The following is a 13,039-nucleotide window of genomic DNA, read 5'->3' as shown; positions in this document are numbered from 1 at the left end:
TCCAATAACATGGTTATTGCAGGATGCCTCCATATTGAGGCATCACTGCAATAACCGGAAAGCAGCTGGAAGCGAGCAGGATCGCTTCCAGCTGCTTTCCACACCGAGGACGTGCAGGGTACGTCCTCAGGCGTTAACTGCCTTTTTTTGAGGACGTACCCTGCACGTCCTCGGTCATTAAGGGGTTAAACGTTATTGCTGTTTTTCAGTGTCATATGTACATATGCTGTGAGGGACCGTGCACCAGTATTTAAACGCCATGCCTGCTCAAAGAGTGGCTTGTATGGCACAAATTAAGACTTCATAGACGTAATGCACACTACTGCCAGCACTCTGATATTTGTATACTTGTATACTTGTGCACCGCCCTCAAAGCATATGTATGTATGCCGCTGAAAAATAGTAATAACTTTTATAAGAAGCATTTTGATAATAGAAGTATAATGCAAAAATGTTTCTATTTAAAAATGAATTGCACCCATGCACATTTCATTTTGTACCTTTCTATCCCTTTAATAACATGCATTATTTATGATTTTATGCTCATTCCAATGAGCACGGTCACCTCCCATATATTTTACTTGTTTGCATTTTTCTCCTAATCGTATTGGTTCTCTAATTAAATGATTAGCATATTGGCAGGTCATTTGCACAGCTATACCTTGATATGCCCTACCCAAAGCAAGAACGAGGGATTTTTAGGAGTATCTCAATGAACAGGAAAATTGAACCAATCCAAAGTGATTGTTGTTCCTTAAAGGGACAGTCCAATCAAAATTTAAGTTCACATAGATTAATTATATTTTTGAATAGAAACATATTTGCAATATACATGTATTGACAAAAATGTTTCTAGTAAAAGTAATAACTGTTTTAGTGATAACATTTTTCTCTGCATGTTTATGTGAAACATAGCTAGATATTCTCAATGCACCAGCATTTTGAATATTGCAGCTGCTCAGAGTTCCAGAGGGGCTTGTATCATGTCAGCAATTAACAAATTCAGTCATTACCAGATTATTACAAGCACCTTAGGCTCTCTGAGCAAGTGCTGTGTTTAAAATGCTGGTGCACGGTGCAAACTTAAATAAACTTTTGAAACAGCTATAGCTTTTATTAGAAGCATTTTTGCTAATACATGTATCTTACAAAAATGCTTCTATTCAACACTGAAATGCATCCATGTGGATCCCAATTTTAGATGGATTGTCCCTTTAAGAGGATATTTATGTGAATCAACATCATTTAAATATGCTTTCATGATAAAACTATTTATTTTGATTTTCAAACAAGCAAAAATCTATCGGCTAGATCAAGAGTCTTGCGTTAGCCTTAAAAAGCAGCGTTGAGAGGTCCCAACGCTGCTTTTTAACGCCCGTTGGTATTACGAGTCTGGCAGGTACAGGTGTATTGCTCACTTTTCTTCCGTGCTGATTGGAACAGCCAATAGAATGCAAGGTCAATCCTATTGGCTGATTGGATCAGCCAATTGGATTGAACTTCAATCCGATTGGCTGATAGCATCAGCCAATATGATTTTTCCTACCTTAATACCGATTGGCTGAAAGGATTCTATCAGCCAATCGGAATTCAAGGGACGTCATCTTGGATGACGTAATTTAAAGGAACCTTCATTCTTCGTTAGGACTTTGTTTGAAGAGAATGCTCCGCGTCGGCTGGATTGAAGATGGACCCGCTCTGCTCCGGAAGGATGAAGATAGACGATGCCGCCTGGATGAAGATTTCTGCCATCTGGAGGACCTCTTCTGCCCCGATCGGATGAAGACTTCGGACCCTCTGGCGGACCACTTGTGCCTGGCTGGGTGAAGATGGCTCAAGGTAGGGTGATCTTCAGGGGGTTAGTGTTTTTTTTAAGGGGGGATTGGGTGGGTTTTAGAGTAGGGGTGTTTGGGTGGTGGGTTGTAATGATTGGTGGAGTACTGTATTTTTTTTACAGGTAAAAGAGCTGATTACTTTGGGGCAATGCCCCGCAAAAGGCCCTTTTAAGGGCTATTTGTAATTTAGTATAGGGTAGGGAATTTTTTTTATTTCGGGGGGCTTTTTTATTTTATTAGGGGGATTAGATTAGGTGTAATTAGTTTAAAATTCTTGTAATTCTTTTTTTATTTTCTGTAATTTAGTGTTTTGATTTTTGTAATTTATTTTATTTAATTTAATTGTAATTAATTGTAGGTAGTTTAGGTAATTAGTTTAATGATAGTGTAGTGTTAGGTGTAATTAGTTTAAAATTCTTGTAATTCTTTTTTTATTTTCTGTAATTTAGTGTTTTGATTTTTGTAATTTATTTTATTTAATTTAATTGTAATTAATTGTAGGTAGTTTAGGTAATTAGTTTAATGATAGTGTAGTGTTAGGTGTAATTGTAACTTAGGTTAGGATTTATTTTACAGGTAATTTTGTCTTTATTTTAGCTAGGTAGTTATTAAATAATTAATAACTATTTAATAACTATTCTACCTAGTTAAAATAAATACAAAGTTGCCTGTAAAATAAAAATAAACCCTAAGATGGCTACAATGTAATTATTAGTTATATTGTATCTATCTTAGGGTTTATTTTATCGGTAAGTATTTCGTTTTAAATAGGATTCATTTATTTAATTATGTTAAATTTATTTTGTTTAATTTAAATTATATTTAAGTTAGGGGGGTTAGACTTAGGGTTAGACTTAGGTTTAGGGGTTAATAAATGTATTATAGTAGCGGCGACGTTGGGGTTGGAAGATTAGGGGTTAATAAATTTAATATAGTTGCGGCGACGTGGGGGGGGCAGATTAGGGGCTGATAACTATAATGTAGGTGTCTGAAATGTTGGGGGCAGCAGATTAGGGGTTTATATAAGTATAATGTAGGTGGCGGCGGTGTCAGGAGCGGCAGATTAGGGGTTAATAATTATAATGTAGGTGTCAGCGATAGCGGGGGCGGCAGATTAGGGGTTAATTGGTGTAAGATTAGGGGTGTTTAGACTCGGGGTTAATGTTAGGGTGTTAGGTGCAGAAGTAAATTTTATTTCCCCATAGGAAACAATGTGGCTGCGTTAGGAGCTGAACGCTGCTTTTTTGCAGGTGTTAGGTTTTTTTTCACCCAGCTTAGCCCCATTGTTTCCTATGGGGAAATTGTGCACAAGCACGTTTTGCCAGTTTACCGTTGAACTTAACGCTGGCTTGCAGAAAACTCGTAATACCAGCGTTGTTTAAAGGGAGCGGTAAGAAAAAAAGGCTTGTTAGCACCGCACAGCCTTACCAACAAAACTCGTGATCTAGCTGTATGTTTGTGCAGTACTGGACAGTGGGATAAAAGTTTACAGGCTGATAAGCAACATTTCCACATCTGACAAGCTCCAGAGTGTAGAAGGCTATTAGCTATGGAAATAAAACATAGCAACACAGTATTTTGTAAAGCCAACTCTAAATAGCAGAGTGGCAATAACTAGCAGCACAGAAATAACTTATGACTCAATGCATTTCCCAAATCCTCCTAAATGAAGATGGTTATACTGCAGCTGACAGGATACAGATGGTACATGCTTAAAGGATCAAAATTAAATATTTGTAATGCCGCTTTTATGGTTTTTGCTGTAGTTCTGTATTTTTAAGTGACAAATAATGTGTACTTGTCATTCTACATGATCCTCACAGTGACAGCAGTGCTAGCTAAAGCATCTGACACATCATACTAAAGTTCATTTGACATTTAAATACCTTTTTCAGCTTTCTTTGTATCTTGCTTTTCAAGCAGAAGGTAACGAGGGCTCTCTGGAAGGAAGGGCATCACCATTAGTTGTATCAAAGCAGGAATAAGGATAACTCCAAATAAGCAAGGCCAAAGTGACTCCTATGTAGAAGAATTGTCAAGATTAATATTAATGTGGAAATGTGGCCAGTAATCTATGTCATTAAATGAAGGTCAAGGGGCCGATTTATCAAAGCGTCAATCGTCCCCAACGCATCTGTTTCCATGCGAGCCTTTAGGCTCGCCGAAAACAGAAGTTAAGAAGCAGCGGTCTTAAGACCGCTGCTTCTTAACTTGTCTGACACCTCTGAGGCGGCGGACAGCAATCAGCTGATTGACACCCCCTGCTAGCGGCTGAATGGCCGCGAATGTGCAGGGGGCGGCATTGCACAAGCATTCCACGAGAAATGTTTATCTAATGATAAATGCTGACAGCATATGCTGTTGGCATTTATCGATGTGCGGCAGACATGATCCGCTACAGCAGATCATGTCCGTCCGCACAATGATAATTCAGCCCCAAAGCCTTAAAAAGTACATTTTAAATGGACATTATAGTGTACAGATAAGTAAATAAAATGTTCCAGTCATATCCTCTGTTCCACTTCACTATCTTGAGAAGCATTATATTAAGTAAAAGAATTTAGCTTTCTGCCGTCTCTATGAGTATGACAAAAGAACAGTTTCACACAAAACCAAGAGTTGTTTAAGGGGCTTTTAAGGAAATACATACTGAAATATAACATGAGTTTAAATTGGATTCTGTCCAGGATTTATGTGGTTAAGCCTTTATCTTATCATTTGTTTTTGTAGAATTGGAAATGTTTTAGCAATCATGTTTCCTTCAATAATAGAATATTATGAGATAAACAAAATTCTATGTCTAACGTTCTCACAGACCGGAAAACATTCTGTTTAAAACATAAACATGACCAGTTTTCAGCATTGAATGAGGGTCAGATAGAGATATTTGCTTAACATTAAGATGCTAATTATTGCCTTATAAAATAGTGCCATCTATTGGTGGAAGAAAATGAGACATAGTTAATGCTAATTTGGAGATGAAAACATTATATTATCACCAGCATGGGTGTAGACCATAACTTTGTATAAAACATATACTTGACTATAGAATATATAGGTTTCAGATAACACACTCACACCCAGGGAGTTGGGTCAGTGGCGTAGCGTGGGTTGTCAATGCCCAGGGCAAGGCAAGTATTGCGCCCCCCATCCCCATTTTAGATATGCTGCTTCTTCTTACATTTGGGACAAACCAAGCAAAGACCCAAGCCTGGTAGATCACATAAAGCAAGGGACACTGTCTCCTCTCCCACAAAATGCTCCCTTAACCATCTTTACTGGATAACTAACAGTTATTGCTGATGATACCCATATCCCCAAAATATGTCCCTTGTCATAAGCAGCTGCTAATCAGTAGCGCCTTACAAATAAAGCCATGAAAATAATATATTGGCAATACAAGAGGGAGTGGGTGAAGCCTGCAAGCATTATGTGCTATCCCCCTGTGATCAAACCCTGTCTGCAGCTCTCCAGAGCTGGGCAAATATATACAATATTAAATTTTAAGATTTATTCTCGTTTTACACATGGGGGAAAGCCCCCTTAACCCCCATCTGGTGGTGACATGTCCTGATCTGTAAAACTTCATGGTACAAATACTGCAGACCACAGGGTGCACCCACCCCCACATTGCAGCAACCCATATTGTATATGTGGTGCAATAGGTTTTTGGTAAGTCGTTAAAAAGAGGAAAAGGGGACACACAGGTTGGCAGCTGTTACATAAGGTTGTCCCTGCTGGGCAGACTGTCTTTTGGGTGCCAATGACATATAAAAGTGGGGTATATATTCTACCTTAATAAATATAACAATTGTAAGTAATCAATATAAAAGGGGCATGGGACAGACAACCCAGCATTACATACATATATGGGGGGAGGGTGTATGGTATTTAGGGGGGTGCTGTTAAATTTATTTACTAACACAAATTATAGTTATTTTTTTTTTTACTTTAAATGCAGTAAGGGTGGATTTAATGTAAATAAAAAAGGCAATGAGCACCCAAACCCTAAAAATCGGTAAAAGTCCACACCTCAGGAGTCCAGCAAGAAATAGATTCAAGATGGTGAATTCATAGGACTTCTTTGATAGGAGACAAACACAGTGAAATGCCTGGTGAGCAGCACAATCCTGGTGCCAGACAGCACACAAATCCCTAAATCAACTTCTGCCCTAGGAAGATCATGGAGGGGAAAAATCAAATACAGGAAACAAGGTCTCATTTTTGTCAACTGTCACAAATATACTTTTTTTGTGCAAGGACAAGATGGCGTAAGTTGTAATCAGAATCCGGTCAAACATGAAAGTATGGTCTCTGATCACCCCACCATCCCACTAACTAGGTAACTGGGGTTAACAGAAAGGCGGAGCCCAGCCATGCTGCCACCAGTGCCACGGGTTTGAAAGAGATTTATTGCACTTTTTAAGGATTCCTCCCCCCCACCTCTGCTTAGAGATCCTTAAAAAGTGCCCCAGGCAATGCATGGCATTCTGGCTCTGGGTCCTTTGTTGGAAGGGAACTTACTTGTTGGGTAATAATAGAACCGTAATTAAGCTGCATTTTGCGTGTTGCTAGTATCAGGCAAAAACAGGGCTATAAGTAAGTCTGGTCCTGACACCTTACCTTAGTCGCGGCATCACCACATTCCTGACGGGTCGCAGAACAGAGCTGGGGGCCTGTCATTTAGCCTCCCTTCTTCCCTTTGCTAAGTTGAGGCTGGAAGCGCCCCTCAGAATTATGTGCCCGGGGCAACCGCCCCTGTTGCCCCCCCCCACGCTACGCCACTGAGTTGGGTTAATCTGATAGCATAATGGAAACAATTCCTAATAACTGATTCCTAACAGTTGAAATGCAGCAGGGTAAGTTTTAGACAATAACATTTGGAAATAGTAACATAGACCGCTACAGCGCTACAGATCAAGGCTATAGAGTGGCATATCCAATTTCTGCCCCACATTTCTATATTTATGTCATGTTAAAGTAAAAAAAAAACTTTCATAGCACTAACAAAGTTTTCAGCTATTACTAGCCAACAATCCTAAATTTCCTTAGACAAGCCTGGTTTTTGTCCTCCTGTCCCACTATATAATTGCCCCAGAAGCCATTTCCAGGTTGTAAAAGTCTGCTCTGAGGTATTGGCTTGGCATTAGTGCCCAAAGACAAGAGATATTTCTTAGTGGTATATATACATTTTTTTGCATAATGTGGTATCTGAATCTCCTTTAAATTTAATAAGAGAAACAGAAAAATCTAATAATATATCTATTTTAGTGAAACTGGGATCTGTTGACCTCCTGCAGTTTTCAGAATAGATTAACTAATACAATATTGTAAATGTTGTACATATTGGGCTAGATAACAAGTGACATGCTAATCTTAATGTGGGACGTGATAAGCAATATCTTGACCTCACTAACTAGCGCACATATTACAAGTTGAAATTAAACTGTTGCGATCGAGCGCAAAAAAAAATTGATGCTCACTGGGTTAACACGCCTGAAGACCAAGTGGACGATTTATCATCAGTCTTTCCGACATAATCCGCTCAGCGGATCATGTCCGACAGACATTGATGATTTATCATTGCACAAGCAGTTCTTGTGAACTGCTTGTACAATGCCGCCCCCTGTAGATTTGCTGCCAATCGGCAGCTAGAAGGGGGTGTCAATCAGCGGATTAATGTCCGCAGCCTCAGAGCAGGTGGACCAGTTATGGAGCATTTATTTGACTGGGAAGGGCTATAATGTATACTTACATGTCTAAATATGTGTATGTGTGAATATATATATATCTCTATATATGTATATACTTGTGTATTTATGTGTTTTCATGTCTAAATTTGTATATACATACATAAATACACATATATACGCATGCATATACATATATACACACTAATATATACTTTGGAGCCCTTTCCACTCAAATACCCTGTACATCGCTGGTCTTTTGATGGGGATTGAATTTTTAATAGCGCGGTCTCATTGATGAGACTGCACTATTTCCAGTGGCCTGCAGAAAGGAGGGAATCAGCAATCACTACCCAGGTACTGAACCAAAAATGGGCAGGCTCCAAAGCTTACATTCCTGCTTTTTCAAATAAAGATACCAAGAAACTAACTGCTAGATTTAGAGTTCTGCGGCCAAAGGGGTGCGTTAGCTACGCATGCTTTTTTTCTCCCGCACCTTTTAAATACCGCTGGTATTTAGAGTTTACAGAAGGACTGCGTTAGGCTCCAAAAAGGGAGCGTACAGGCATATTTACCGCCACTGCAACTCTAAATACCAGCTGTGCTTACGGACGCGGCCAGCTTCAAAAACGTGCTCGTGCACGATTCTCCCATAGGAAACAATGGGGCCATTTGAGCTGAAAAAAAACCTAACACCTGCAAAAAAGCAGCGTTCAGCTCCTAACGCAGCCCCATTGTTTCCTATGGGGAAACACTTCCTACGTCTGCACCTAACACCCTAACATGTACCCCGAGTCTAAACACCCCTAACCTTACACTTATTAACCCCTAATCTGCCGCCCCCGCTATCGCTGACCCCTGCATATTTTTTTTAACCCCTAATCTGCCGCTCCGTACACCGGGCAGTGACAGATCATTTGGGGAAGTTTAAATAGGCGCAGGATTCGCGCCACTGAGGTCTGACCAGTATCAGGAGCATGCGGCGATGACGTCAGTGCCACACGCATCTGAGCCGACACTGCCCCTGGCAACGAGCAGGGAAGGAGACGCCGCGCCCCTAGCAACGGCTAGAGCGGCGCGGCGTGACATCTGGTTAACTGTTTTGCAAAACATAAATGTTGCACAAAACACATCAAAAATACATTACAAAGTACACTCATAATAACACTATCTAATAAAAATAATGAAATAAAAATCTTGCACACAAGTTAAAAGCGTTTAAAAATATAAGGTGCGTGGTGTCAATCAACCCGATCGTATTCGATCAGGTTGAATTGTGGCGATGTCTGTCCGCCTCCTCAGAACAGGTGGACAGTTTATGGAGCAGCGGTCTTTAGACCGCTACTTCATAACTGGTGTTTCTGGCGAGCCTTCAGGGGGAGCTTGATAGTTAGGCCCCATAGACATATATAGAAGTGCATTGGAGCCCTTTGTAGGGACATGAAACCCAAAATTTTTCTTTCATGATTCAGATAGAGAATACAATTTCAAACAACTTTCCAATTTACTTCTATTATTTCATTTGCTTCTTTCTCTTGTTATCCTTTGCTGAAATGTTTATCTAGGCAAGTTCATGTGCAGCAGAGAACCTAGATTCTAGCTGTTGATTGGTGGCTGCATATATAAACTGATTGTCATTGGCTCACCCATGTGTTCCATTAGAAACCAGTAGAATACCAAGAGAATAAAACAGATTAGATAATAGAAGTAAATTAGAAAATTGTTTAAAATTGTATTCTCTATCTGAATCATGAATGAAAATGTTTGGGTTTCATGTCCCATATTTATGCAATATCCATTTTTATTAAAGTGTTATACTGTGTATTTACTGTAATTATTTGACATTCCAATAACCTGCACATAGCAGAAAATGTTCTAAATATTTCTAAATAGATATTCCTATATATAAAATACCATCAGATCAGTGGTGTATTTAGGTTTTGTGCTGCCCTAGGCACTCAAAATTCTGCTGCCTTACTATTTTTGTCAGGGTGTAATGTTGCTTCCCCCCCCCCCCCCCGCTTGCATTTACCAATTAAATGAAATGTTGCATACACTCAGGGGGTTGAATTTGCACATGTGTACACCAAGGTATGCTCACCAGATGTGTTAAGCTAGCTCCCAGTCCTTTAACAAAGGATACCAAGAGAACAAATTAAAAAGTTGTTTAAATTGTATGCTTTATCTAAATCATGAAACAAACAAATAAATACACTGACTAGGGTAATAATTTACCAAAGGGCTGTGTGCATCACATAACTTGACAAACACTTAGGCAAGACACAGCTACAATGATCTCACATGTAAACTACAGGGAGGGGGTCCTCTGCTTTGCAAGTATCCTTATTATAGAATCCCACCCACATAACTCACCCTCGTTGTGTATGTTTGCTTTCTGTATCACAACATGTTGCTGTCACTTACTGTTTGCTGTGTAGAGTTCTATACATTGCAATGTACTCACTGTAATAAAGAAAGATTTCTGCACCAGGTACAAAAGCCTGAGTTTTCACAAGAGATTGTACAATAGCTGCTCAATATTAGTAGCAGTCTGACAAACTACACAGAAAGCAGCACCATGCTAAAAGGACATATGTTTGCAACTTACAGTATATTTAGGTTTTCAACCAGTAATGGAATAAATGTTATATAAAAAAAAAATCACCTTTATGACAGTTTAGTTTTGTATTGAATCAGACTTACCATATAAGTGATGGGCTTTATTGTGTTGATACTTGATACTGGGGGCACTGCGCTGCTTTACTATTTGTAAATAGCTCACCTGTCTTTGGACCAAACTATTTCAGAGATATTTCATATCAATTTATTCTGAGTTACTAGTAATGACCTTTGACATAAATGCACCCCCAACACACACTGCGTCACATGTAACATTTGTCACCAATGCCAGCACAAACACACTTTCATGCTATTCCTATAGCTATTTATTTGTGCGGCGTATTGCAGCAACATACACATGAAGTCCTGAACATAAGCAAGCGCTAACACCCAGTCATTCATACACACGCTTGTGTTCTGTATTATCCAGACTTGTGCTGATGTTTTATCCGCTGCTCCATGCTGACGTTGGCCCCTGGTAGGAACGAGAGTTACATACATAAGAATTGTAGCTGCTGTCCTACATTAAGTGAGCAGATAGCGGAGACTGGATGTAGTAGGGACGGGCTTAGAGATTGTTAGTTGCGGTGCTTACTAAGCATTCCCGGTTCACGGCCACAGAACCCATGTGACAGTACTTAACACACAACAACACAGCCTGCAAAAGTGCCACCACACTTCCCTATCTGATGACCCCCCGATCTGCTGCCCTAGGCATGGGCCTTGTTGGCCTAGGCTTTAATATGCCCCTGCATCAGATATATATATATATATAGAAATATGTATTGTTGAATAAATAGACCATATTGTTCTATGTGAAGAATATTGGAATGTGTGAATAATCATTTATTAATGTCGGGTTAACGCCCTTGAGAACATGAGTCTGGGTTAGCATGCGAGTAAGGGTCATAAGGTTTTTTTTTTATTTTTTTGCTCCATTGACTTCTATGGGGAATGCGTTATCGTGCATGTGATATTCTAATTGCGCTAGAAGTACGCTGTTTGCGCATGTCGGGTTAATGCGAGTGCAATAACTTTTTACTTTCAACTCTTAATACCAGCGCAAACCGACGTGCACAAAAACTTTACTTCTAGCGAAATTAGTACTCTAGCGAAAGCACTAAATAACGCTCCACTCATAATCTGACCCTTATTGTGTATACAGTTCTGAGTACATTTGTTTGGTCTTATTAAGTAATCAAGTAATTAGTAATGAGAAGCGAAACAGCATTGTTGTCAGATAATATTTCAAACAACCTATTGTGATGCTCAAAAATAGTCTCTAAATATTATTCTATGAAAAATGCTTGCTCTATAACTTCAGTGATAAAAGTTTTCTGTTTTTTAATATAAACAAACTCATGGGGACTTTCAGAAGTGCTTTATTGCTGGTTTCAAGTCAAATCAAGATTTTATAGATTTATTTTTCAAATGTTCAAATAACAAATCCTCTGAAACACAGGATCATTGTTCTTCTTCACATATTAGAGTTTAGACACAATGACAAATATTGAAAATTTCAAGTTCCAAAAACCATAGCAGAACACTGATTCAGAATAATAAATTGAGCAAATGACCTTAAATAAAATAGAAAAAATAAGCAGCACAGTGTGAATTATATGAAAGAACATTTGAAAAACAACTGTTCTAAAATATAATTTGAATATAATTTATACGAGGAGGGAAAATTCAGATAAAGGACATGACATTAACCCCTTCACTACCGGAATTTCAGACAGAAACTTGCACAAAGTATCGGAGATTTTTTAGCATTTTTGCTATTGCTTAGTTTAAACAGAAGTATAGCCTTTTTATTTCGATTTAACTATGAAAACTCAGGCCCTGGGTGGGACGAGCAGGGCACTGGACCCGGGCCCCCGTGCTTTGGGGGGCCCTGCACATAGATGCTGAGAGTCCTAAGATGTTGGTGTATTCCTGCTTTTTACCTTCACTTGAACTAACCCGGAGCTGTGGAGCTCGCTTCCTAGCCTCCTGACTTTCAGTACTCTGCTGTGGTTTAGATTAGTGCAATCTCTCCCTGTGCAAAGACACATAACATATACAGAACCGCATACAATGAGAAGTGCATGCGGTGCTCTGTATATGTTATATGTCTATGCACAGGGAGAGCTTGCACTAACCTAAAGCACAGCAGACTACTGAAATTGAAGCCGCTAGGAAGTGAGCTCCACAGCTTCGGGTTAATCCAAGTGACAAATGGCAAAGGTGATGACATCACATCACCCACTGTCCAGTGCAAACCAATGTGAAGTTGTTAGCAAATATTCTATTTCTGTGGTCCCTCCCAGCCCGCTACTTATAGGTTGGCACACACATATCACTAGGGATTGGGGTTATCAGTTGAGTGGGTTGAGGATGAGATAGAAGTTCCAGAACGCTAAGCAATGGGATGGCAACTAAATGGATGGATATGAGGATTGTAGGCTTTTGCAGTTACCTATTGCCAGATGTAATTTTATGGTATACTGACTGCTGCATTATCTTTTGATTCATATTCCTTTCATATATATATATATATATATATATATATATATTAATATATAATATACACACATACATACTGTACATATGTATATACACACATACATAAACAAAAATATATATATATATATATATATATATATATATATATATATATATATATATATATACAAATTTTTTGGGGAGTAGAATAATATAATTTATAGAAGATACACATGGGTGCAGACCCTGATGCACATATAAATTCACTATTTCAATAGAGACACGAAGAGGACACAGTAGTGTCCTCTCCAAAGAAAGACAGGGATTTCAGCACTCCAAAAAATGTTTACTCTTTAATAAGAGGTATAAAGTATTCAAATTTATAAATGTAAAAAATGGTGCTCCCCACCC

At 38.9% G+C, this 13,039-nt stretch overlaps 1 protein-coding gene across 2 annotated transcripts in view; it reads right to left on the bottom strand.

Moving 5' to 3' along the window:
- The window catches only part of SLC2A9 (solute carrier family 2 member 9), a 1,122,280-nt gene that overhangs the window by 696,192 nt on the left and 413,049 nt on the right, over positions 1–13,039 (bottom strand). For both annotated transcript variants that reach the window (XM_053704140.1, XM_053704141.1), the window contains exon 7: positions 3,722–3,854. In XM_053704140.1, coding sequence (XP_053560115.1) covers positions 3,722–3,854 — 133 coding nt within the window. The remainder of the gene's footprint in view (positions 1–3,721; positions 3,855–13,039) is intronic.

Source organism: Bombina bombina, chromosome 2, assembly GCF_027579735.1.
Source record: "Bombina bombina isolate aBomBom1 chromosome 2, aBomBom1.pri, whole genome shotgun sequence".
Classification (NCBI taxonomy): domain Eukaryota; kingdom Metazoa; phylum Chordata; class Amphibia; order Anura; family Bombinatoridae; genus Bombina; species Bombina bombina.
The sequence above is the reverse complement of the archived record's forward strand: the minus strand, read 5'-3'. Positions and strand labels throughout refer to the sequence as shown.